General features: G+C 51.5%; 9 protein-coding genes across 9 annotated transcripts; 4 read left to right on the top strand and 5 right to left on the bottom strand.

Annotated features, from left to right (window-relative positions):
- Nucleotides 1–1,433: 1,433 nt before the first annotated feature.
- Nucleotides 1,434–2,848, top strand: IAR55_000282 (uncharacterized protein; the record flags this gene model as incomplete). The annotated part of the gene is made up of 5 exons (XM_066943418.1): nt 1,434–1,569; nt 1,790–1,863; nt 1,949–2,333; nt 2,395–2,455; nt 2,548–2,848. 5 exons carry the CDS (start codon nt 1,434–1,436, stop codon nt 2,846–2,848), a joined length of 957 nt encoding a protein of 318 aa, XP_066805960.1.
- Nucleotides 2,849–3,427: 579 nt separating this feature from the next.
- On the bottom strand, nt 3,428–4,486 carry IAR55_000281 (uncharacterized protein; the record flags this gene model as incomplete). Its single annotated transcript, XM_066943417.1, has 3 exons — nt 3,428–3,568; nt 3,643–3,856; nt 4,113–4,486. 3 exons carry the CDS (start codon nt 4,484–4,486, stop codon nt 3,428–3,430), a joined length of 729 nt encoding a protein of 242 aa, XP_066805959.1.
- A 1,113-nt stretch (nt 4,487–5,599) lies between these two features.
- Nucleotides 5,600–7,298, bottom strand: IAR55_000280 (uncharacterized protein; the record flags this gene model as incomplete). Its single annotated transcript, XM_066943416.1, has 7 exons — nt 5,600–5,617; nt 5,673–5,827; nt 5,889–6,037; nt 6,094–6,299; nt 6,356–6,478; nt 6,534–7,106; nt 7,215–7,298. 7 exons carry the CDS (start codon nt 7,296–7,298, stop codon nt 5,600–5,602), a joined length of 1,308 nt encoding a protein of 435 aa, XP_066805958.1.
- An 861-nt stretch (nt 7,299–8,159) lies between these two features.
- On the top strand, nt 8,160–9,869 carry IAR55_000279 (uncharacterized protein; the record flags this gene model as incomplete). The annotated part of the gene is made up of 4 exons (XM_066943415.1): nt 8,160–8,458; nt 8,546–9,010; nt 9,100–9,418; nt 9,588–9,869. 4 exons carry the CDS (start codon nt 8,160–8,162, stop codon nt 9,867–9,869), a joined length of 1,365 nt encoding a protein of 454 aa, XP_066805957.1.
- Nucleotides 9,870–9,989: 120 nt separating this feature from the next.
- Nucleotides 9,990–12,453, bottom strand: IAR55_000278 (uncharacterized protein; the record flags this gene model as incomplete). The annotated part of the gene is made up of 11 exons (XM_066943414.1): nt 9,990–10,017; nt 10,092–10,362; nt 10,464–10,628; nt 10,750–10,816; nt 10,874–11,146; nt 11,205–11,270; nt 11,329–11,519; nt 11,666–11,804; nt 11,882–12,108; nt 12,207–12,325; nt 12,395–12,453. 11 exons carry the CDS (start codon nt 12,451–12,453, stop codon nt 9,990–9,992), a joined length of 1,605 nt encoding a protein of 534 aa, XP_066805956.1.
- A 520-nt stretch (nt 12,454–12,973) lies between these two features.
- Nucleotides 12,974–14,102, top strand: IAR55_000277 (small COPII coat GTPase; the record flags this gene model as incomplete). Its single annotated transcript, XM_066943413.1, has 9 exons — nt 12,974–12,985; nt 13,111–13,141; nt 13,196–13,210; nt 13,288–13,331; nt 13,391–13,451; nt 13,520–13,696; nt 13,759–13,880; nt 13,939–14,040; nt 14,097–14,102. 9 exons carry the CDS (start codon nt 12,974–12,976, stop codon nt 14,100–14,102), a joined length of 570 nt encoding a protein of 189 aa, XP_066805955.1.
- A 1,094-nt stretch (nt 14,103–15,196) lies between these two features.
- Nucleotides 15,197–16,287, top strand: IAR55_000276 (uncharacterized protein; the record flags this gene model as incomplete). The annotated part of the gene is made up of 2 exons (XM_066943412.1): nt 15,197–15,354; nt 15,651–16,287. 2 exons carry the CDS (start codon nt 15,197–15,199, stop codon nt 16,285–16,287), a joined length of 795 nt encoding a protein of 264 aa, XP_066805954.1.
- A 144-nt stretch (nt 16,288–16,431) lies between these two features.
- Nucleotides 16,432–18,196, bottom strand: IAR55_000275 (uncharacterized protein; the record flags this gene model as incomplete). Its single annotated transcript, XM_066943411.1, has 12 exons — nt 16,432–16,438; nt 16,499–16,626; nt 16,692–16,745; nt 16,797–16,882; nt 16,941–17,135; nt 17,197–17,353; nt 17,416–17,489; nt 17,582–17,714; nt 17,805–17,905; nt 17,977–17,990; nt 18,058–18,069; nt 18,132–18,196. 12 exons carry the CDS (start codon nt 18,194–18,196, stop codon nt 16,432–16,434), a joined length of 1,026 nt encoding a protein of 341 aa, XP_066805953.1.
- Nucleotides 18,197–18,627: 431 nt separating this feature from the next.
- Nucleotides 18,628–22,395, bottom strand: IAR55_000274 (uncharacterized protein; the record flags this gene model as incomplete). Its single annotated transcript, XM_066943410.1, has 2 exons — nt 18,628–22,207; nt 22,250–22,395. 2 exons carry the CDS (start codon nt 22,393–22,395, stop codon nt 18,628–18,630), a joined length of 3,726 nt encoding a protein of 1,241 aa, XP_066805952.1.
- Nucleotides 22,396–24,381: the final 1,986 nt, after the last annotated feature.

Below are 24,381 nucleotides of genomic sequence, written 5' to 3'. Positions count from 1 at the left end.
CAAGGAAGTGTCTGCTTTCGACTGGAGACGAGCCTGACGTGCTCGTCGTAGTCTACTCACGCTGACTTGACATGCTCGACTCGGTCAGCGCCTTTTGCAAACCTGACAATCGTTCCATGACAGTATGCAAGGGCGGAAAGGAATACACATCTCGAACCCGAGGTTCTCACGACTAGCGACCCACCCTCCTTCTCCCTCTCCTGGAGCATCCAAGATCCGCACTCCAAGGATATAACATCGCATCCTGTGTGTTTTCGACGAAAGTGGTGGTGGTCATCCGCAAGCTGTGATGAAGCACTCCCCCGTCGAATCTTAAGGGACGGAGGTGACTGTGCTCACGACATGTATTGAGCGGTCAATCAATCAAAGCAATACTCGCCAAGCTTTACTTGCAGTCGCATTTACCCACTCACTCACACCTGAAAAAATTCACCTCTCGCTGTCCTTCACCCCCCTCACCGCGCCCTCCATGTCGCACTGAGTACAGACACGCGCTACACGCCACCTTACTCATTCGAAGCGGGACTCAGCGCCACCCTCCATGCAATCACACGATGGTTTTCGCCAGCCCAACTTCCGACCAGACCACAAACACTCTCGCGTCAAAAACAGCTCGTAGATCTTACTCATGCTCGCCAGAAGGATGACGACGCCCTCATGAATAACGTCATGTCGATCTCTCCTTTCCCTTCTTGATTTCTTTTTGGTTTTTTTCTTGGTGCTGTAGGCGAATAGGTCAGGAACGTGCAGGTGTGAAGCGCAGACGCGTCGCGTTCCATCTTTTCGCTACGAATGCAAAACGCGTCTGCCCCTCGAGAAGATCCGTCTGATCTGACAATTCTGCGGATTTCCCTGCGCTAATCGGTGAAAAGGGGTCAGAGCGAGTGCCAAGAAGAAGACGAAGAAGAAGACAGTGCTTGTAGAACGCGAGTCCGTGTTTAAGAGAGAGAGAGAGAGAGAGAGAGAGAGAGAGAGAGAGAGAGAGAGAGAGAGAGAGAGTGAGAGAGAGCGCAGGTGGAGAATTTGCTCGCTCCGAGGCACGTAGCAGGAAAAGACGAAACGCATCTATTGTCATCATCTCGTAAGAAAAAGACCAAATCACTCGTCACATTCCGGTTTGTTGGTCCGAGCGAAACGAAACGAAACGAACGCGAGCAAAGCACTCTTACTGTAGATACGTATCTACAAAAACACTTTGATCGGAGTGGTAGATATAACAATCAATTGTCTCCTTTTGATCTCATTCTACCCTCTGTTCAACGTCTCGACGACAAACTCCTCATTCTTAAATCCTCCAGGAGAGGTCACAATCACAGTCAACGTTCATTCAGCACACACAAGAGTAGTTCCTATCTACTACCACTACTACGACACACGAGATTCTATCAACGGAACACGACACGACACGCAAACCGAATCAAATCATCGCAACAATGTTCACGATCAACACTGGTATCGTCGGGGGTCTCGCTCTTCTCCTCGCTGGTTCGGGGACAGATGCACGGGAGGCGAGAGTAGGGGATAAGAGGGCTGGAGCAAGGGTCGGTGAGGTGCTGGCGGGCGGATATGGTGAGTGGACTAGATGTCTGTTGGTATGTGCAGGCAAAGAAGCGAGAGATACCACACTTGTCGGGACAATGGGGTGCCGAGAAATGGAATTCCTCGAAACGTTCTAGAGATGAGATTTGAGTAGGGGCGTGTGTAGTGTGTTTGGAACGCGCGATGTAGTGCTTGAATCGGCGAGAGGATTGTCGCGCCATCGCCAAGGACCATGCTGACGCGACCACAGTCAACAACATTACCGTCTCGGCGTACAACGTCAACCAATGTGGACAAGCTACCATCACTTGGACCGGGACTACTGTGAGTGACGCAGGTCTCCACCCATCCCCTCTTTGTTCGTTGGCCTGGCCCTTCCTGCTCTGTGCTAATTGCATCCTGCACTTAGCCACCCGTCACGCTGGAAATCGGTCTTGGAGGCTATTACGTCGGAGAGACGACTATCGACACACTCGATGATCTCACCGACGACTGGACCACCTGGACCGTCAAAGAATCGTCAGGCGACGATCTTATCTTCCAAATCACCGATTCGACGGGTCAGACGGGTTACGTTCAGAACGTCCAAGTCCAACCTTCGGACGACGATAGTTGTTTGAGACAGGCGGCAAGCGCTGCTGATCCTAATGCTGGTGCTGGCGCTGGTGCCGGTGGGGGTGCCAGTGCCAGTGCGAGTGTGAGCGACAGTGATGGCGAAGGCGCCACTGAAAGTGCTAGTGCAACAGATGCAGGTGCAGGTGCAGGTGCAGGTGCAACTGTAGACAGTTGGAGTGGTGAGTCGTGTATTGTGTCAGCTAAGAAGAAGACTGACTCTCACATTTGTAATTCACGCAGCACCTGCAAGTACTGCACCAGTACCTAGCGCAAGCACCAAGAGCAAATCATCTTCCGTCTCGTGAGTATCCTTACAGCGTTGACCCTACAGCAATCGCCCAACACTCGCATTTGCTAGTCACACCCAAGCTGATCTTCAAACTACAACTACAGCAGGACTTCATCTCGTTCATCCAGACCTGCTTCCCGTACATCCACGTCCGCCGCGATCGTCTCCACCCCCGCATCTGCAATCCCTTTAGTCAACGCGACTTCCGCCGCTCCCGCACTCGTCACAGCGGTCCCAAGTTCGAGATCATCGACATCTGCTCAAATCACCTCGACGGCTCCCTTGGCTCAAGCTGCCAATTCGAACGCTACCAGTGGATCTGGTCGTGCGGCCGCGATCCACCAAGGTTTGGGCGTGATCGGGTTCACCTTCTTGGTGAGCGTCATGGGGTATTCCATCCTTTGATAGGATCGAACATGCCTCTGTGAGGAATGGTTCTTGTTGGTGTTGTTGGATGATGATTTCGTGCGGATGGGATGCATGGACGATTTCAAGGATGATCATTTCAGAGCTACTGAAGATGCCACAAGGACCCGCACTTTGCCGCATAAGTCGACAAAGCTCCCGCAGTTCTTCTCCCTTCCAAAGTGCAAAAATTCCCGCACATTTCCGTATGAGATACGGAACGTTTCCGTACCTTGAGGTGTACAGCCCGGACAGTGACAGCGTATCCTCTTCCATGTCGTTTCGTCGACCTAAAAACCGGAAGTCTCTGCTCAGCATGCCAAATGGCCAGCCAGCCAGACAGATTTAGCAGAGCACTTCTACGATCCAAATATGCAAATGAGTACACACAGACGACTCGACGAGCGGCTAGACATGACAATGCATAAAGTTGGATTTGAGAATGGAATGGGTAGACTACAAGCTGATATCGTATCAAACGAATCAGTGAGAGATGGTGCTGGTGCGGGAATGGTCCGTGCAAAGGAAAGGGAGACAAATGTGTCGACTCGTGTCTTGAAACATGGGACTGAGTCCTGCTTAAACGAGGATCCTGGCAATGCCGAGTCCACCGGTCACAACGACGGCGAGGAGGGAGACCACGTGGACGCTGCCTCCGATCACTGGCGAGGCAGCACTGGACGAGGAGCTTGCCGAAGCCGAAGTACTTGTTCGCGAGGTCTGGTGCAACATTCATAGATCAGTGGTGGTTCTAATGGGGAGAGAACGTAGAGTCAGAGTATGGCTGCACTTACAGTCTGCGCAGGAGCGGTAGAAGTAGCGCCATTGCTCCTGGTAGTGGTGTTGTACATGGTCACTCCCGAAGATCTCGAGGTGACCCTGGCAGAGCTGGCAGCGGGTGTCGCACTGGTAGGAATGACTGTGTTGGGGTCTGTGGCTGGCGCCGAGTCCGAGGTCAGGGACTGGACGGTGGGAGCCGCATCGGTGTCACTGGCGGAGGTGGTGAGGCTGAGACGTGGGCGAAGGTTGGTTCAAGGTAATTGTGGTATGATTAAGTGAAAGATTGGGAAAGCAAGTCAGCATCGTGCATATCTTCTCTTGCTATCAAATCGAGACGAGTTGCGTTCCGAGCTGACCCCAGCATCGTTCCTAACGAAGCTGAGCTCGTAGATTGGTACTAGCCTGATAAGATCCAAAGCAAAAGGCAATTTATTCCGCCAGACACAGCTCGAACATAACCCAGAACAGCAGAAAGCCCACTCACGCAGGACCGCTATCCGACTCCTGACCACCGCTCCCGTCGAACGAAGCGCTGGCAGTAGGTTCACCTCCACCCGCCCCACCAGCAGTAGCTGCGCCAGTTGCATCCGAACCATCTCCGCTGTCGCTAGGATCTGCACCAGCGCCAGAATCGTCGCCTGACGTAGTGGATCCGTCCCCGCTCCCAGCATCGGGAGTGGTGGTCTGTCTCTTGTGGTAGATAAAGGGGGAATCGCCTCCGTTCCGAGCAGCTATGACAATGTTGGATTTGGCGATGAGGTCGTCGTTACCCGCAGCTGGGACGTTGGGAATTGCCGAGGTTGAGACCAGGGTCGAGAGAAGGGTGAGGGAAAGCGCAAGAGAGGGAGTGAATTTCATCTTGTCTGTGGGTGTTTGTTTGTTGGTGTGTGTGTGTGTACGTGTGTGTGTACGTGTGAATGTATAGATGACAGGTGGTATGAGTGAAAGTGGTTGAGTGGGTGCGTTGGTGGCTGTGGATGTAGACCAGTTTCACGCGCGTGAAGCTGTGACGTACGAGAAGAGTGGCGAGATGGAGATCGCTTCAAGTGGTCGAGATGGGTGTATGTGAAGATCAGAGATTGTGAATTGTTGGTTCTGTTTTGTGGAGCGACTGAATGTATATGGTTGAAAATGTGCCAATCGCGGAAGTAGCAAGTAGGGAGAGAAATGGACGAGAAACAGATTGGAAGAGTGAGCAGTAGTGGTGATTCTTACCGATACAATATTAATGATGCAAATGCAAACAAAAGAAACGAGTGCTGTGCGAGGCGGTGGGCGTGCGTGCGTGCAATGCAAGCGAAGAGGGGGTGAGGACGTAACTTGGGTCAGTAGGGGCGAGCTAAAACATTTAGGGTTTCAGACTTGTAACGCTAACTCTGCTCTGTCTGGTAGAAGTCAGTTGTAGATCGGACCGAAATTGTGGGTACAGGATCTCTGTTGCGTCACACATACCACTCACTCACTCACTCACGGTCAGACACTCCTTTGATGCATATGATGCAGTGAGGATTGGCTGGGACGGTACATCACAAGATGATCGATTCGCGGACTGGAGGAGAGACCCTACGAGACTGAATCACTGAAATCTCGGTCATCGCATCTCTTGTGGCGCGTCGATCATCAAGCTGTGTGGGCGGCCCTGAGGGCACCGGGGCCGCGGCTCTCTTCCTCGTCAGATCTCATCAACAATAACATGGTGCAAACTCGATCATGTCACTCTGACAAGATGTGCACAGCATACGTCCAAACACTATGCATCAATCCGGTATACGAAGCCCGTTCTCATCGTCCAGCATCAAGCTGAGTGAGAAAACAGAAAGGAAGAAGAAGGATATTGCCGCGGGCGGATATCAAAGAAGTGGAAGAGAAAAAGAAAGCTGAGCTTGCAGGGTATTGTCATTTGGTTCTTGGTCGTCCGTTGATTTTCGTTATTTCGGTCACGTCAACGAGAGGCTGAGAAGAAATAAGCGCTTAGGCGGAGGAGATGTACTACACGGAAATTTCGTTAGCTGAGCATTGTAGTTCTGGATGTCGTACCACTCACCCATCCACCGAGAGAAGTGATGGACCCATCGGGGTTCATGAGAGCGTTGTTCTGGTTGACGCCCTGCATGTTCTCCATCATACCAAAAGGCGAGTATCGCTCGATGTAATCTTGCTGGTCAAACCAGCCCGCCATCTCAGTATGGAGGGCCCAGGCTGTGATAAAAACCGCATGTCAGCCAAAAGTGGAGGTGCCGCATCATTCAGAAGTACTCACTTTCTTGGTCGGAGCACTGAGCGCCACCGTTGAAGTTCTGACAAGCGTACTCGGTAACCCAGATGTTGAGGCCAGTCTGCGAGTGGAAGTTCTCGACGTATTGCTTGAAGTTGTCAGGGGTCGTGTCGTACCAGTGGATAGGGACGAAGCTAGTACCACATCCCGTCAGCTGACGCATTGCAGTATAATGATCACGCAAGCTCACTCCATAGCACAGTCGGCGGCAGAGTTGCCAGCACCGGTACAGGCCGATTGGAAGTCTTTGATCCACTGGAGACCGGAAGGAGCTGAGGTGGTAGCGGCACCACCAAGTCGAATACCCTTGGACGCGCGAATGGGGAGGAAGTCGTTCATCCAGTGGGAGACAGCTGTACCGGTATCGCAGTCTGACTGGCCAACCTGGTTCGGCTCCTAAGTATAGTGACGACCTGTCAGTACTGTTTGATTCAGTCGAATACCACACTCACGTTGAAGAAGAGAGCGTTCTTCACAGTCGAAGGCCAAGAGTTCATCTGCGAATACCAGTCGGATACCTGACCTGGACCCCAAAGCATAGGAACGAATTCGAGACCCATCTGATCACCGGATCCCTACACCTGATCATCAGCAGCCGTTCACATGAGCAGAAATGAGTCATTGACTTACAACAGAGAACGGACTCCAGGTGTAGTACCAGGATGTCTTCTGACCAACATAGTTGCCGATGAAGTTGGAGTCGGTAGACTGCGCCCAGTTACCGTTGGGCCAGGCTGCACCGAATTTGGAGCCTTTATTGAGCCATCCACCGTATCCGCTGGAACCGGTAGAAACAGAAACGGAAGTGGCAGCGGGGGCGGGCGCCGCGGACGAGGCAGTTGGTGCGGCCCAGTTCTCTACCGCAGCAGCAGTGGACGTCACACTCAGGGTGGCGGCATCGGTCGACGAGGAGGTAGGTGCGGCTTCGCTCGTGGTAGTAGAGGATGCAACAGAGGTGACGCTGGATGTGCTGGTGATAGAAGTGCTGGAGATTGAAGTGCTGGTGGAGAAGGAGCCTGGCTGACCTCGGACACGACACTGGCTTCCATCCGCATTGCGTCTGATGATCTTGCCATCGCGGTGAATGATCTTGTGCTTCTTGGCGTGGTTGTCGGAGCCGAGCCGGACGGCGGCCTCACGAGCGGCGAGGTGTCGGTGGTGATCACGACCGGTGTACACTTTGTGTCCAGCGGCGCGAGCGGACTAGTAGAGGGAAAGGATGTGCAACGTCAGCCATTGTACGCCAAGATGATGTGATGCCAAGTCCTTTGTTTAGACCGACTCGGATCTTGTGGAATGCTGGGCACTCACTGGGATCTCCTCAACACCTGTCAGAGCGAGTCCGAGAAGAGCGAGAGTGGGAAGCAAACTGAGCAAGTTCATCATGGCCGGCATGTTGCGTGTAAGAGTCGATATCGAAGTCTAGAAGTGATGTCGAAGTTGATTTGGAGAAAGTTTGCCGAAGAACCAGTTGGGATGGAATGACCCGGGTTGTGATGATTCGTGTTGACGGTGAAGGATGGACAAAGCGAGGGATGTGGTTCGGGATTTGTGAAACCAGGACCAGGTGTCGTTGTCCAGTTTAGATTCGGGGGTTGTGAGTCTTTTTATTTTTGGTTTTTGGTTTTTCAACTCGTTTCAATCAACGTTGGAGGTCGGTGCGGAGATTGGTCGGGCGGTGAGTACGTTCCAAGACTTGTCGCGTCGAGTCTATCGAGTTGTCGTGAATACGTGTAGTGTCGTCGTGCAAGTCGCGGATGGGTCGTGTTCAAACGAGTGTGCGTTGGTCGGTTGAGAGATGGTTGTCGAAGATGTTGATGCAGAAAGGGGAAGGATGGCAATATGAGGAAAAGATGAGATTGAGAAAGAAGTTGAACAAGAAGAGACAAACGGGGGTGGGTGGGTTTATTATTGTCCCAGCTGAGTTGATCCGTGCACCACGAGTACTCCTTCTGCCCTTGCCCTCGGTCCAAGAAAATCCAAAAATCACACCCGTCCTTTTCCCAGTAAACATGAAACGCGTCCCACAGAAAATCAACACAGGGGACCCTGAACGTGAACATTTCTGTTCCTTTCAGGTGGAAACGCCGGGGGTGTGGCTCACAACGGGCAGCACGAGTGATGACGGAACTATTCTATCCACCTCTCTAAACCTCCACTTGACTGGATCACCATCTTCTCATAGGGGTTGGATGCAGAAGTGCTGTCGTCCGACTCCTCCAGCAGATACTTGTGCGTTCAAGGTATGAGTCAGAGATGGCTCCAAAGCCTCCTAACGCGGGCGGACACTCTCAATCTCTCGGACCAGGTGGACTCGGAACCCTCACGAAACGGATCACAACGACCCATCTGCTCATCCTATCATTCCTCGTCCATCTTCTCCTTCTGCTGTACGCAGAACACGTAGACACGCATCCTGAACGGTATGGAGGACTGAAATACACCGACGTCGACTGGAGAGTGGTCAGTGATGGAGCGAGGTTGATCTTCCGACCGCAAGAAGGGCAAGAGGCCAAGGGACGGTTGACGTCTAGGCTCGGGTGGAGGATTGGAGAGTGAGTTGGTTGATCTGTGCTTTGCGGCAGCAGGGACGTCCATGAGTCGCCGGAGGGACGGGAATCTGTGCTCACATAGATTGCCAGTCCATACGAACGAGCGACCTTCCGCTATACGCCTCTCCTCCCACTCTTCCTGTCTCCGACTTTACTTCATCCACTTCTAGGCAAGATCGTTCTGACTCTCACGTCACTCCTCATCCCCCCACTCCTCCTCTCTTCTTCCTCACCTGCGACATTCTGGCCAACACATCTACTGTGGACGCTCAACCCGTTCGTCCTCAACATCACAACTCGCGGCTCACCCGAGGCGATCGTCTGCCTTCTAGTCGTATTTGTCGTATATTCACTTCAACGTAAGAAAAACACTTGGGCAGCGGTGGGATTGGGTTTGGCAGTCAGTTGGAAGTTGTATCCCTTCATCTATGTGGCGAGTATATGGACGATGTTGGCAAGTAGAAGGGAACACGGTTGGTTTGGGAGAGATGTCTGGAAATTTGGGTTCGCGACAGCGGTGACTGTCGGGATCGTCAACGGTGCATTGTGGTTGATGTGAGTGACAATGTTCCGTTGATCCTCCCTCTGACAGCAATACGAGAATGTATCTGCATAGCTCCTGCTGAATACGTCCTATGCTACAGATGGGGCCAGCCGTTCCTCGAACACACATATCTGTATCACCTCCATCGTCTAGATCATCGACACAATTTCTCCCCCTACTTCTACCCAATCTACCTCTCCTTCTTCCCGTCTTCAAGCTCCGGCTTCTCCCCGGATCAGTATTCCTCGCGCATGCAGCTCCTCACTACGATTCTACGCCATCCTCTTACATCGTTCTTGCCCCAGATCACGCTGGTCCTGCTGGCGGGATTCGTACTCACCCCAGTGACGGGGTTGGAAGTTGCAATGTTTGTTCAGACCGCTACGTTTGTGGTCTTCAACAAAGTCTGTACTTCCCAAGTGAGTGTGGCCGCTATCCCCTCCTACCGTCTCTCTCGACTGGGTTGCTGGTCAACCTGATTGTACTTCCTGCGCTTCCTGAACCTCTTGACAGATCATGCTACGTGTGAAACCTGTACTCGCACTTGGTCCCCATGAGCTGATGACAACGTATTCGCGCCTTTCACAGTACTTCACGTGGTTCCTTCCTTTACTACCCTACATCATCCCCACGCTCGCTATCTCCACACGTAAGACCGGCCTTCTAGTCTTGGTATGGATCGCAGGTCAAGCAATATGGTTAGGTACAGCTTACCAACTTGAATTGAGGGGCAAGGACGTCTACCTGAATGTATGGATGGCGGGATTGGCTTTGTTCGGAGTGGGCGTTTGGGTCGTTGGGGAGATTATTGAGGGTTGGGAAGGCGGTTCGGTCAAACCAAGAGAAAGAAGAAGAGTCAAAGTGGACTGAGGGATATGTGAGTGGAAGATAGACGTGATATACCCTGCATCGAAAGGTTTGATATCTATGTATATGCAACGACTCTGGTTCTGGTTGCTGCAACTAGACAGACAGGATAATACACTGACTTCAGATCAACTCGGCTTCCCAAACACCCCTGTCCGACGCCAAGAATCATCCCATGAGTCCAAATCCCTACGATCCATAAACAACATGAAAGGTGGGGCTCACCTCAATCCATTATATCCAACCACTCTCCACCCGTGTCTCTTGGCTCTGATGAAATCTTCCATTCTTAATTCACCCTCCCTCACAATCCCCTCTCGGAGGAGATATCTTCTCATCACTCCATTCAAGAATGGCCGTTCGTCGGGGTCAGGTGAAAGAGATGGAGTCACCCATTCTCCGGAAGGTAGGAGGATGGCGATATTTGACGTGGTGGTTTCGAGGAGGTGGGTAGGTGTATGAAGGAGTATTTCAGGATGATTGGGGAAGATCGTAGCTATCATCGAGGATGGAAACCATTCAACGGATAAGTCAAGCGATCCCTCAGCGATTAACAAAACGCAACCCCTCAAGGTGAAGATGATTTGCTGGGCTCACCTCCTCGCTCATACGCTCGATCATACATCTCCCTGTTCGTGGTCTTGTACAATCTCAGATCCAGCTCCTGGCGACTTTCCTCTGACGCATCCACGCTCTGTGGATCAAGAACTAGAGGACGGGTCAGATGAGAGGTGGAAGTCGAGGGATGAAAGGTGAACGGGCCTACAAGTGATGTTAGAGTCAGCGGACGGTCCACTCCTCATCACTTTGTATTTAAGAGGACAGCGGAAGACCGGTAGGTTCACTGTCCACCCGGATCGAGGAAGGTATAAAGCCCACTCACCCGCATCTGCTGGTGCAGGAACAACCTGCACATTTACATTCCCTCGGGGGGAGATGACGACTCGGACCTGCAGCCGTCACCGGTCAGCTACCACTCGCTATCAGCTCTCGATCCTCTAACCCACCCTCCAATCTCCCCTCTCCACCAATTCTTTCTCCTCCAACTCCCTCCGTATCTCTTCCCACACCACGTCATCCCCAATCCACATTGACCATCTCCTCAGGTCGCGGTTCGCAAAATACGCATGAGCCTCTCTCAGCCTTTCAATGTGCAGATCGAACAACGGTATCATCTCTCTCGTTATTGGGATGGTCGGACGATCAGGAGATGGAGACGGAGAGGTGAATCGCATGGTCGTGAAGATCGCTTCGGGAGTGGAAGTAGAATTTGCGGACGACTGGAAATGCGAAAGTGATGAATGAAAGCATGTACGATATTGAGATGAATGCTCATACTGATCCGTCCTTGTCCTCTTCTATCTCACTCGCCTTCTTCCAATTCAACCCATACCCTACTCCAGCCTGTTGAAAGACAATGTCATAAGCTCACTCTCGAGGATCCCCGAGAAACGGCACTCACGTCAAAAGTCCATTTTTCCAACGCCTTGACAGCAGCCGCTCCCCAATCTCCCGCACGTGATTCGTCAAGGTTTGCCCGGTCATCACCGTCGAGGCTGACAAGTTGCATGAGGGAGAGATTCTCAGGAGCAATGAAGCCCGCTTCGACCGAAGCGAGGAATTGTTGATGTAGGTGTGTGTAGAAATTTCCAACTATGACGATGAATACAAGTCAAGCAGAACGTCTCTGATTAGCGAGTGACGACAGAAAGAGTTAAAGGGGAGACAGAAATGTCTGCGTACTTGGGCATATGGCAGAGATCGGGTGGAACAGTATGAAGAAGAAGGCCACCACTCACTGTTCAAAATGAGAATGGGTAGTCGATGAATCCCCAGTTGATTCCATGTGATCATCTCAAGAGCTTCCTCGAAAGTCCCGTACCCTCCAGGAAGGACTATGAAGCCGCCCGTTGACAACTGCGCCATCTTCAGCTTCCTCTGAGAAGAGAATCACATATGTCAGTTCCTTCAACCACCATCGACGATCTTTGACCAATATCTCCTCATTTACTCACCTCGTGCATACTATCCACTACCTCTGTGGTCATCTTCCCCTGTCCATCATCATCTTGCAGAACGTCTTTCCCCTTGCCTTCTTGGCTTTTGAGCGCTCCTCCGGATCTCGGTGCGGGTGTCGATTCACCAGGAGTAGGAGTGTGTTCGCTCGCTCGACCAGTCAATGCTTGAGGGACGATACCGTGAACATATCCGTTGGCCTTAACAGCTGCTTGAGATACCACACCTAGGCAAAGACAAGACAGCTATCAGCATGGGAGAATTTTCCAGTGCACCAAGTCTGCCGGATTGAGTCCGTGGTCATGGTCATGATCAACAACTCACCCATGATACCTCTTCGACCACCACCGTACACCAGCGGTATATTGGCTTCGGCCAGAGCTTCGCCAACGGATTGTGAAGCCGAGACGAACAGAGGCGATGTGCCGGGTGATGAGCCGCAGCTACGATATTGAAAGCGGTAATTGTTAGCTAAACAAGCCCACATGATGAGAGTAACAATCGACGCTCACAAGACGCAGACTGGCTTCTTGAGCCCTGCTTCGGCAGGGAAGGGAGAAACGCTGGACATGACGACTGTTGGAATATGAGTACGACTCAGGATGCTAATCCTTATACGCTAGCGTGTAGTGCGAGGAGAGAATGAGCAGAGCAGACAAATAGGGGAGACTCTTGTTGAGAGAGCTGATGTGAATGATACTGCTCGTCCTTTGTTTTGACGAGCCCAAATCAGTCCTCTGAAGAATGACGATCGAGGATCTCGTACGCGGACGAATGATATCCAGGAAACAGTGGGGCACCGAACCTCAGAACATGAAAAAAATGCCACATTGGAATCTTCAAGTGATATTGCCGCTTCGCGCGCCTTAGATGATTAACGCTTGAATCCTCGATGACGCCCGGATCCCACCAGGACCATCACCAGTAACTTATATGATGGAAACTAGACCCGACTACCAACTCCTCAATCTCTCATCTTGAGACCACCACCTCGAATCTGCGCAGAGAGATTGAGACATCACTTCGCGTCCAGGAGACAAACTACACTCAACGACTCGAGCTCAATCGCCTATCGCATATCTCCTCTTACAATGTTCATCATCGTAAGTCCGGTTCTCACGGCGCGATATTCCCTCCAGGTGGAGGGATGTGGGGAGAATTGCAGGTGGAGAGACCTGAGCAATGGGCGTGAGCGTGGATAGCGACTGACATCTTTCATTTCGAACAGAACTGGTTCTGGGATGTCCTCTCATCGTTGGGTGAGTTTGCCGTTATCTTCTAGCCCATTGGGACGGAGCTGACCTCTTCCACAGGTCTGTTGAACAAGAGTGCGTGGCATAACACCCATTGACGTCGACTTGACGTCAAGAGCTGGCAATGCTTTTCACTGACTCATTGTGTCTAGGTGCAAAGCTCCTGTTCCTCGGTCTTGACAATGCGGGAAAGACTGTGAGTGCAAGTGTACATTCATTGACGTCTGGGTTGCTGATGTCTGTTCCACCCTCTAGACCCTCCTTCACATGCTCAAGAACGACCGACTTGCCACTCTCCAACCTACTCTTCATCCTAGCAAGTTCATCCTCTTAACCACATGTCATCGTCCAATATGCTGAAGCGGCTATATCCCATTTTTGCAGCATCCGAAGAGCTCGCCATCGGCAACGTCAAGTTCACAACGTACGATCTCGGAGGACACATGCAAGCTCGTCGATTGTGGCGAGATTATTTCCCCGAAGTCGACGGGATCGTCTTCCTCGTCGACAGTGCTGACACTGAGAGATTCGCGGAGAGCAAGGCCGAGTTGGACTCTCTGTGTAAGTCATTTCCATCCTGTTGTTTCAGCGAGAATATATCCTGACGATTTCTGGTGTCATAGTGTCAATCGAGTCTCTTGCTCAAGTCCCCTTCTTGATCCTCGGAAACAAGATCGACGCGATGGGTGCGGTCTCGGAAGAACAGCTTAGGCATGAGCTCGGTCTCTATCAGACTACCGGCAAGGTGAGCTTGACCGAATACTTGCGAGGGAGGTAGGCGAGCTGACGACGTTCACGTACAGGGCAAGGTTCCTCTCCGAGACATTCGACCTATCGAGGTCTTCATGTGCTCAGTCGTCATGCGACAGGGCTACGGTGAAGGATTTAGATGGTTGAGTCAATATGTGAGTCACGCAATGGGTCTCCGATGTCGATGTCGATGTGCTGATCTCGTACATAGATCTAAGCCATTAGGATAGAGTACAAATAAGTGGGCAGAGGAGTGAATCCCAATGAAGATGATGGATGACTTGGTGGAAGCAGATGACCCGTCATCGAGTCGGTACGATTAGGATTATCAGTAGCGGGAGGTTTCGGCGAGGATGGTCTGCAGGGCATCCCGCATTATCACGACGACGTCTTCACAGTGTCACGATTCGTATGCAGATATATGAGTTCGAGGACAGGTACGCGGGTGTGGTCACTCGCATCCTGCATCTCAGTGTCGAGCGAAAGCCATGTCGATTATTTCTTTGCATTTCTGTTGCTCTCATTGCGTTTCTCTCTAGACAAGGACAAGTCGAATCGGGACTGGCATATCTGCACTGCTGTCCCTGATCTACTATCGGGTGGATGCGCTGTACTGCACCATGATCTCGCCTTTTTGGCGTAATGTACAGATGATTGGTATGAATATGTATGGACACGGTGCGTAAGTTCGACCATGACATGCCATGCACGTCTGCGCTGCTCCATTCACTGGAAGCTAGATGATGAAATCAAAGAAGGGAAGTCAGTCTCCTCATTATGGTGTCGGCCTTGTGTCGTCATCTTTTATGTCTCGATCGTCTCTTAACGAGCTAGCTAGTCGGGTTCAACAACGTGTCGCGAGCTCAATCGCTTATGTATATCGTGGTACTGTAGTCTGAACTGACTGACTATCAAGATTGCGCCACGCACGATCCTTTCGTCATCAGATCAAGTTACCGCCACTTTTTTGATTGTTGCAAGCCGACATCGTTTATAGCATCTTCACTCCGATCGCACCGCTCCATTTCCTCTTCATTGACTTGACAAGACAACAATACATCTTTGAGACTTGCTCGCTAGAAGATTTGCGTCAACACGTCGTCAAGGTGTCTACAGTCATCGATCATCTTCGTACGTATCTTTGTCCTTACTTGATAGTCCGCAACGTATCCCCACCTATATTATACCCTTCAACCATAAGTTACTATGTTTCGAACGTTCTTGCTTCTCCCCCCTGCAACTCCGCCAGACCGTACTCTGATTTCGGATCGCCGTCGTCGCGCCTGACTACTTTGATCGCACTCCGTCTCGATGATCGAAGAACTGACAGGAACCCTTTCAACAACAGTAATCCCCACCTTCCTCCTCGTCAAGTCACTCACGCTGTCGTTCTTCAACCCCTTCCGCAGGGCTCAGGCCGAGAATGCCTCGGGACAGATCAACATTCAGGTGAAGTGGGGTCGTGAGAGGTGAGCGTTGTTTCGTGTGGTCCACCACAAGCACGAGCACGAGCACGCGAGCGAGATCGTCCGTGGGTTTTGGATCTCGGATGATCATGTTTCGATGAATATCGCGGATTCCTCTTGAGAGAATGGATCTCCACCCGTATTCTGAGGAAAGAGTCGTCTACGCTTTCCTTCGCTCTCCTTTCCCTATACTATTCGCCGTTCTATCGTCCTGCCTTCTCTCCCTGCTCTCACGCTCGTCATGCGCAAAAAGCGGTATGACGAAAGAAAAAGCTAACCTCGAACCACCCTGTGTCCAGGTTCAACATCCCCATCCCAAATCCATCCATCACCCCTCTATCCACTCTCCTCCAAACCCTTTCCACACAAACGTCTCTCCCTGTCAACTCTCTCAAACTCATCTACAAGGGAGCCGTTCTCAAAGACCCGCTTCTCACCCTATCTTCGTATGGAATAACCGACGGTTCCATCCTCGTCTTGATCGGTAAAGACGGTGATATCCCCTCCGCTGCCCAGACATCTTCTTCTTCCTCTTCATCAAATGCTACAGGAGGAGGTGGAGGTGCGGGGGGACAGATTAAGAAGAAACCGAAACAACCTGATACGCAGACCGAGTCCGTCTTGGTGGATTGGATCCGAACTCTGGTCTCATCCATGATCGATCCCTTCATACCTTCCATAGCCACCTTTGTCTCTTACACCTCACCGAAAGCGACGAACCGACCAGCTCATATACCCCCCTTCGAGACGTTGCAGAAGGAACATGCCAAGCTGAGCGAGATGCTGCTCAAGGCTTTGCTGGAGTTGGACGGAGTGCAGATCCCTTCGGGTTGGAGCGATGCTAGACAAGAGAGGAAGAACGGCGTCAAGAGGATACAAGGCGAATTGAACAAGGTAGACGAAGCTTGGGGCGAGAGAAAGAGAATTGGTGCTTGAAATATGGTCCCAAACCGATAGACAAATGCAAAACTTTTAGACAGAAAAAGGTCTAATCATATGTGCATCGGGTATATGTGATACATATGTGAGAGATGGGGTGCACCATTGTGTTCAAAACTAGTACCTGTAAACGGCAAGAGATTACGACCTTCACCGTCAGACATCAGCTCGCCCTCCTATTTTCGAGCTTCAACAGAATCTCACTCACATCTTGTAAACCATTTGTCCGTTTGTACCGTTGGATCCGACGACCTCGTAATCAATGACAATGTCGAGATCTCTGTTATTTCGCGAGTTGGGTACGCATGACAATTCACCTTGGATCACGTCGTTTTCCTGTACACACAAGATATTAGGTTCGTTTTTCATAGCCTGATAGCAGAAGTCCGGAAGCCACTCACAGAGACGGTAAGGGTGTCGGGGGTGTAGAACACTGTTTGCTTCCAGTGGGTGTACTATGGTGTATGTGAGCAGCTGACCTACATTTTAGACATCATAAGGCTCACCTTGGCGTGGGGACCGGTGCTGAAGTTTATAGGCTTATGGCAACATGAGAAGGAGATGTCGAACCAACCAAGGAAGGCGTGGACGTCTACACATAATCAGTCTCCCGTAAAATCGCCAGATATGACCTTTGAGACCTCACTCACAGTCGTTCCTGGTGGCCTTCAATTGAAAGGGGACCTTGAAGGCCAACTCCTCCTTGGTAGCTGTTCGAATATCGATGTGCTTAATGGCGCAAGGGTTAGAAACGACCGACTTGAGCTCGACACAGTCGACAAGTGGTTCCTTAAGGGCGATGTCTTTGATACATGAGTAGTCGAAGCCGTAGACATCATCCCAGACTATAGATTGTTGAAGATGTCAGTAGGTGGATCTGTACAGCATCGAAAGCAAGATACCTACAGTTGATCTTTTCCTCCTTGTAATCCTGGTCCTCAATAGCTGCCAAGAAGATGGTAGCTTTGTCGGGGAAAAGCAAACCGTTGGGAGCGAGGTATTTGTCACGGGCAAGGAGGACGGTGTCAAGCATAGACTCGTAAAGCAGGAAGTAGCCCATCCACTGCAAAGTAAGTCGATATCAGCTGAACTGGATATAATCGGCCATGTGGCCGGTGTACGAACCTCGGAGATGATGATGTCGACTTGCTTAACAGGGAGCTCAATGTCTTCGAGTTTACCCTTGATCAATGTGATCTCTGCAACACATGAAGAAGACAGTGTTTATTAGCCATACGCGTTCCCGGTACACCAAGGATGAGGTACGAGATACAGTCTCGAGAGAACTCACGATCATTGGTAAATCCATTGGCTCGTACAATCTTCTCAGCCTGGTCGAGGATGTTTGACATGTCAATACCGATGACGAGCTTCGCTCCGGCCTTGGAGGCGAACATCGACAAGATACCGGTACCACAACCGACCTATCAACGGATCAAGGAGTGTCTTTGTCAGTGGTCCATTCTGGAGGGAAAGTTCGGCAAGTGACGAGTGCGGTAAATGACAGTACTCACATCGAGGACGACTTTGTCCTTGAACAGATGGGGATTTTGCATGATGGCATTTCGGTAAGATAACGTTCTCACGGAATCCTTGAGCATCTCCTCGTGGATACCTTGGAAGAAGACAGAAAGTATCAGCTTTCCTTGCCTTCCGGTAGTTCGAATAGTTGGAAGTTCAGCTTACCAAAGTGGGCGTAACTTTGCGAAGTTGAATTGAAAGCATCAGTCTCTCCATTGATCCATAGCATTCCCACAAAGTCCTCACCTATCAGCGTAGCTATGATGGGAATCACTTTGTCAGTCGATTCCTGCCAAACAGCATGGGTAGGGTCTACTCACTAATCCCGACTGGTCATCTCTCCCACAGGAGGAAGAGCTTCAGAGGAAGTAGAGGCAGCGGCCATTGTGATTTTGTCGTGTCTCGCGAGTGATTGGCTCGGTGTGGACGACGAGCTTTTCGTGTTGAGAAGAAGAGGGAATGAGGGGAATGACTAGAGATCTGATGTTGACTTTGATTCAATATCGCTTGCTGTGTGTCTCTGTCTCTCTTTTCTGAAATTAATCTTCACCATCTTCAGGACGAGGCACGGTATCACTCGACTACACGTGGCAAAACATCCAATGGTTGTAACTATGGCTTATCACCGACTGATCATGCTGCCGGCACTGGCGATTACTACCCTCTCGCTACAGCTCATTTTCTTCAGTCTGAGTAGAACGAAATACATCCATTCCAGTAATGCAAACAGCCTCCACTATGATCCTATAAATACAGATTGACAACCATCTCTCTAACTCAACCCTGTCCGTCCCACTCTCCCATGGTCCGCTCCGATTATAACGCGCTCAGCCCCATGACACCCGTACATCCTGCCCAAAGAAGATCTAAGAGTTCTCTTCCCCTCTCGCTCAGTCCCGTTCCTCTCCATTCCTCATAACCTGTCGGTCCCCAAGCCGATTCGCCTTTGCACAGACCCAGTCTGTCCAGACCTTCCAATACGAACTCGACGCCTTGAGATCGTGAATGACAAACAGCAATGACCGTTGGGAAATTCCGTCCTGAGATGTCAGGCTGCTTTTGCCGAGATTCGTCGACCGGGGACAGCGGCAGAGTCGAACGCAATCCAGAATCACTCTTGTTGGCAGTAGGAGGCGGACTAGAAACAAACACATTTTGATCTCTGGACCACTTGTCAAAAGGATTAGAGGTCGTAGAGATGGAGGAAGCCGAATAGAGCGAGTCGACATCGGATCGCAATTCGTGGGCGTCCACTACACGAGCCACTACCCGGAACGATCGGAAAGGCAATGGTTGTAGAGAGGGAACACGACGCAGTCCTTGTTTCGAGGGCGGTTGTTGGAGTGATTGAGTCTCCTTCTTCAAGGCATCCTTGTCCTTGCTCGCTCGTCTACGAAGTAGCTTTTGAAATTTGGGTAACGAGCCCGACGAACTCGCAGAGCCGATTGCGGGCGGCGATGGATCGTTATTGATAGAACTCCTCGAAGATGCGGTCGATGGCCGCTGCTCCGTATCGTCAAATTCGGAGTTGAAAGGCACGTACCATACAAGCAGAGCTTGCTTCGGTCCATCGACGAAAAAAGGATGGTGCAGCTGCGATTTCTCCGATGTTGAGAGTGATGGTCGTGTGTTGGGGACCTCATGCTCCAGAGGAATAATCATTGCAACGGCATCATCAGGAACGCCTTGCCATCCTTTGCCCTCTCGCCATTTCGGTCCGCTATGAGTTGAAGACTCGTCGTCGGTGGTGGCCGATGACACGGTCTTGGCCTTCTCGGTGGAGTTCCAGGGTGTGTTTGCAGCATCGTCACTCGACCCGCTCGTTGCACTTCGACTGGACGCAGACTGTTCCGAGCCTGGATTGCTACGGTCTTGGGGTGGAGCCGAAGAACGATACGTCACACCATCGCTGCCTCGACCTTGGTGTGTCCAGCCTTGATGTTGCACGGCGGACCCGGTTCCCGACCACGAGTGCGCCTGCACTCGTTCTCGTTCCCTCTCCTCTCGCTGCTGCTTCTTCTCGTCCGACGAGGACGTCCCTAGCATAGAGCCTAAAATGCCACGTTTGAACACGCCCCCGAGCTTCTTGTCTTTCTTGTCCCCTTCGGGTTCTTTGCTTCTCGATCGGACCAGGCTGAGTTTGGTCTTCAAGGGTACGTCCAGGTCCTCCTCTTTGTTGTTCCGCTTCTTCTTCGCCTTGAGAGCGGCCATTGCAAGCCCGAAAGGTGCACTCGACGAAAGAGCGGGAGTCATCGTCATGGTAGAATCTTCGCTGTCGAATCGAGTGGTTCGTTCTACTGGACCATTGCTGATGCTAGAACGGTATTTGCTGACAGACACGCCGCTCGAGCTGGACCGAGAGCTTTGACTGTTGGCGTGATGGTGGAACCAAGAATTAACGTTGAAGTGCGGTAGTTTCACGCCACCTTGATCGCGGTGCACTCTCTTTCCCGCCAGGGTGTAACGCTCCCCACCGAAATTGAGGGCAGAGAGGGGGGCAGAGACTGGAGCTGACCTGACCTCCTCAAGCTCATACTCCCTCGAGCCGAGTTTGTGAACGCGCCAAGACTTTCCCGTGGACGCCGAGCGTACCTCGCCGTTGCTCAGCAGTTCGTACTTCCCAGCGCCCGATGATTCCCACTCCGCCTTGAGAAGCGATGGATCAGATGGATCAGATCGGTCGAGGGGATCTCGAGGCGAACGTTGACCAGACTGTAAGGTTGGGCATGCGCGAAAAGTCCAGTCACCCCTCCTGCCTCCATACTCGTCGTCGAACTCCCCTACAAACTTGGCGAAGGTGTCTTCCTCGTCTCCGCCGAGACGAAGGATAGGCGTTTCCGGTTGGTTCGGTAATCCATTCCGTACGTCAATTTGCGCGTTTTTCTTCTTCCCTTGTCCAAGCTGCGCTTGTGACCCAGCAAGGATGAAGTCAATGTCAAATTCCGCCACATCAACTGGGTCTGGAGGATGGAGAGACGGCGGTAAAGGATGCGGTAAAGGTTCTGCTTGCAGATTCCGAGAGTTCAATAGGTGATTGGCGCGATGCAAGGCTAGCGTCGACGGAAGCAGCCTAGGACCAGGGTCGGAAAGAGGCAACAGAGGCGGTAGCGGTCTCTGTAATAGGGTGGAAAATGACTTCGAATAAGCGACGATCAGATCGGCATATGTACTTACCTTCGCAGCCGCTGCATCCTCCTCGTCCTCTTCATCTCCTTCATCTGGAGGCGTCGCTTCAGAATCGATCATGACGGGCTCATCACCTTCCGGGTAGTTGGATCGGCGCGAAGAACTCCGCCCCAGTCCTCCGCCTGGTATAGCGATAGGTAGACTGCCTCTACGTGGTCCAAGGTCTTCGGCGCTCAGGATGCTGAGAGGTGTACCAGGAGGCAACTGGGTGAATGAGCCGGTTTCACTCTCCGAACCTTTCATCCGCTCCCATAGTAGCAAGCTCTGCCTTCGCAGTGTTCCTTGTGGTACACCGGGTGGTCCTAAACCGCCTTGTCCGCCAATGCTTAGTCTCTCTCTCGCTCGCTTTCCGTCTTGCCCATACGTGGCTGCCAAAAATGCTCTACGTTGTCGGTCTGCCTCGTCCGCTTCGGTCTGCTCAAACGCATCCATGTCTTCCCGCCGTCTCAAGCTTGCTCGCCGAGCACTATTAGGTGAAAGATCCACCGCCTTGAGGGCTGCAGTTGCAGAAGACGTTCCGGCAGTAGGTGAAACGCCTGAGCCAAATTTGAATCCCTCGTCCGGCAGCTGAACATCTTCTCCCTCTCCTACACTTCCTCTTGGCGGCGGCAATACGGGATTCCACCTATGAGGACCTGCCCATCCAACGTAGCCTAAATGAGGAAGACTTCCCCTTCGACCGTGGACTTCCGTTGGTAACGAATTGTCTTCCATTAGGTCCGATGCCCGATTGCGGACTCGCATGCCCACGAGTCCAGGGCCAGGACCGTCATTACTGACTGGACGTGAAGACTGACCGCTCACGTGCGCTCGTGTGGGTGAGGGAGCAGCGATTTTAGCGTTGGACGGAGTTAAAGAAGAGCGTCGACGACCGGAGTTCCAGTTGGGAGGGTAGAAAGAGTGGACGGGTTGTTGAGGAGGTCGAGATGTCGTTAAAGTCGATGTGGTGCTGGCGGTCGATCCTCTCCGGTTCGGTAGACCGGAAGGAGGACTTGCTTCAAGAGCGTAGTTTGGGTTGAATCCTACACTTCTACTTGGACTGAGGCCGTCTGTCCCAAGAAGCGGAGCGACTGGGGAGATGAGATTCAGACCGAGAGGAGTCATTGATCCTCGGCGAGGGTGATGTGTGTGTATGAATTGGGATGGGTGCGTGACGGAAATGACGGATGGAGTTGGCGGTGCGGAAGAAGGCGATCTGGGTGGAGAAGGACTGGCATTCATCAGTATCTATTTGTTGGGAACCGCTACTCACGTGTCCCTCGTTGCTCGCCTAGGTATAGCTCCCTCTGAACTGGGCCCAGCGATAGCATTCATGCTCGTTCCTGCCGCCGAGCTGGCACTGATGCTGCCAGGGATTGGAATCGAGAAAGGAGGATGTTGTGGATGAGTCGAGACCATCGTTTATGAGTGTCACGCTACCCTTCTCAGGTATTCACACTGAGTTATGGGAGTGGGATCGGTCGGAAGGACTATTCGCGAAAAGACATCGGAGAGAGCAGATCTTGTGAGAAACTGGAGGGAAGAGTGTCGAAATGCTTGATCCCTCCTGAGCCCAGGTCTTCTGGTCTTGTTTCCTCTTAAGCCCCCCTAAGCGGATCCTGATGCACTGTCGCGCAGACTATCGTTTTGATCTTCTGCCCCCGCGAACAGTCGTTCTCACTGTGACCTCCTGTATGTATTGGGTATCTGTTATCTGTGGAGAGGAAGCAGATGTCGATGGGTCTCCCCTCGATGTAATTGTTTTGGGTGTTTGTGTGTATGTGTTTTGTGAATGCGGCGATGAACGTATGTCGGGAAGGGGTTTTGACGATGCTGGTTGAACAGTGGTTGTACACTGACGAGACCTTTGGCTTATGAGTGTATGTATGAATGTATGTATGGATGTATGTATGTATGGATGTATGTACGGGCGGACGGACGGATGTGCTGTATGGAAAGTTGGTCGAAGACGAGGTCAAGTCAGTGAACAGTGACTAGTGATGGCAGCACACTCTGAGAGGGGCGAAGAGAGCGAGACGAAGGGAGAGAGCCTACGGGGAGGGGGGAAGGGGGATGAGATTTCAGGGACTGCAATTGTGAGTGAGAATTAAAGTTGGCCTTAGCGTACAACAACGTGTATAACCGAATACAATACTACTCTACACTGTGTCCGCAACAACTCTTTCTCTCTCTCCCTCCCCTTCTCCCATCACCACGCTACTCCCTTTTCACTCGTTTGACTATCGGAAGTTTTTACTCTGGCTCATCAGACCTGCATTTCAACTAGCGTACCAGCCATGAACAATAAGTGGAGTCGTACTGGATTTTCTCCCCCTTTCCCCCCGCTCTTCTTCCACCACACCCATATCCCTGTTTTCGGTTAGCTCAGGTGCACATTTTTAAGGCACTCGTTTGATTTTCAAAAGGATTTACAGGATTTACCTCTTTCCGTCCCTCCCTTCCTCCTGCCGACAGGCCGCCCTTTCTCCGCCCCCTCTCCCCTCACGCCTTGCTCGCCCGTTCCTGGCAGACTCACGCCCCTGTCTTTATTTTTATTTTCTATCATAATGATGTGATTCTCACCTTCTTCTCTGGCAACAGTCAGTCGCCGGGGAAGGCATGTTGTTTCTCGTTTCACTGGAAAGCTTCTCTCCGTGTTAGGCTCCCTAGATTCGGTTTTTTTCTTCTTCTTTTTTTTTTTTTTCCAATTGTTGTCCTCTGCTGGGACCGGATAGTCGTCTAGTACCAGTAGCCGTAGATCTATCTGTCCATTTCCCTGCCGGACAGCCCGAAAGGTGCCAAAAACATATCTCCATGACGTATGGGGGTTAGTGGCCAGGCCAGGCACCACCACAGACACAACAGTCGTCTCTAATCCTATCTGTGCGGTAGGTGTCCGTTCAAAGAGGCAAAAAGAGAGCGGCTTCAATTCTGCCAGATTTCACTCGCCACATGACTTGATTGATGAACCGTTCGTGATTCATGCCTCAACCAAACGTGCGGTAGGTAGGTACACCGGATACTGTAAACAAAAGACCAGCACGTCGTTCGGACCTTTTTCCTTTTTTCCCTCGCTTCCCCTTGTCTTTCACCCGGGGCCAGTCCTGCTGCAGACAACCACAATGGATCGTGAAAGGCACCCCATGAACTACATTCATTTGCCGTAAGTCCTGCTGCTTTGTTAGGTACTTTCCTTCACAAATGCCGTCAATCGTTGACCGTAAGAGAGAGAGCGGTCTCCTCCGGTCCATCCCTCTTGAATACCACCACATAGGTCGATTGCCACGATTGTTACGTGGAATGTGAAAAGAAAGTTTGTCTTTGGTCATTCAAGCTCATATACCGTATTTCTTCCGAGAAGGCCATATCAGTCCTCAAAAGTCCTCAAATAGAGGACTTCTCGCC

Source organism: Kwoniella newhampshirensis, chromosome 1 (assembly GCF_039105145.1).
Source record: "Kwoniella newhampshirensis strain CBS 13917 chromosome 1, whole genome shotgun sequence".
Taxonomy (NCBI): Eukaryota; Fungi; Basidiomycota; class Tremellomycetes; order Tremellales; family Cryptococcaceae; genus Kwoniella; species Kwoniella newhampshirensis.
This window is presented reverse-complemented; position numbering and strand designations above follow the sequence as displayed.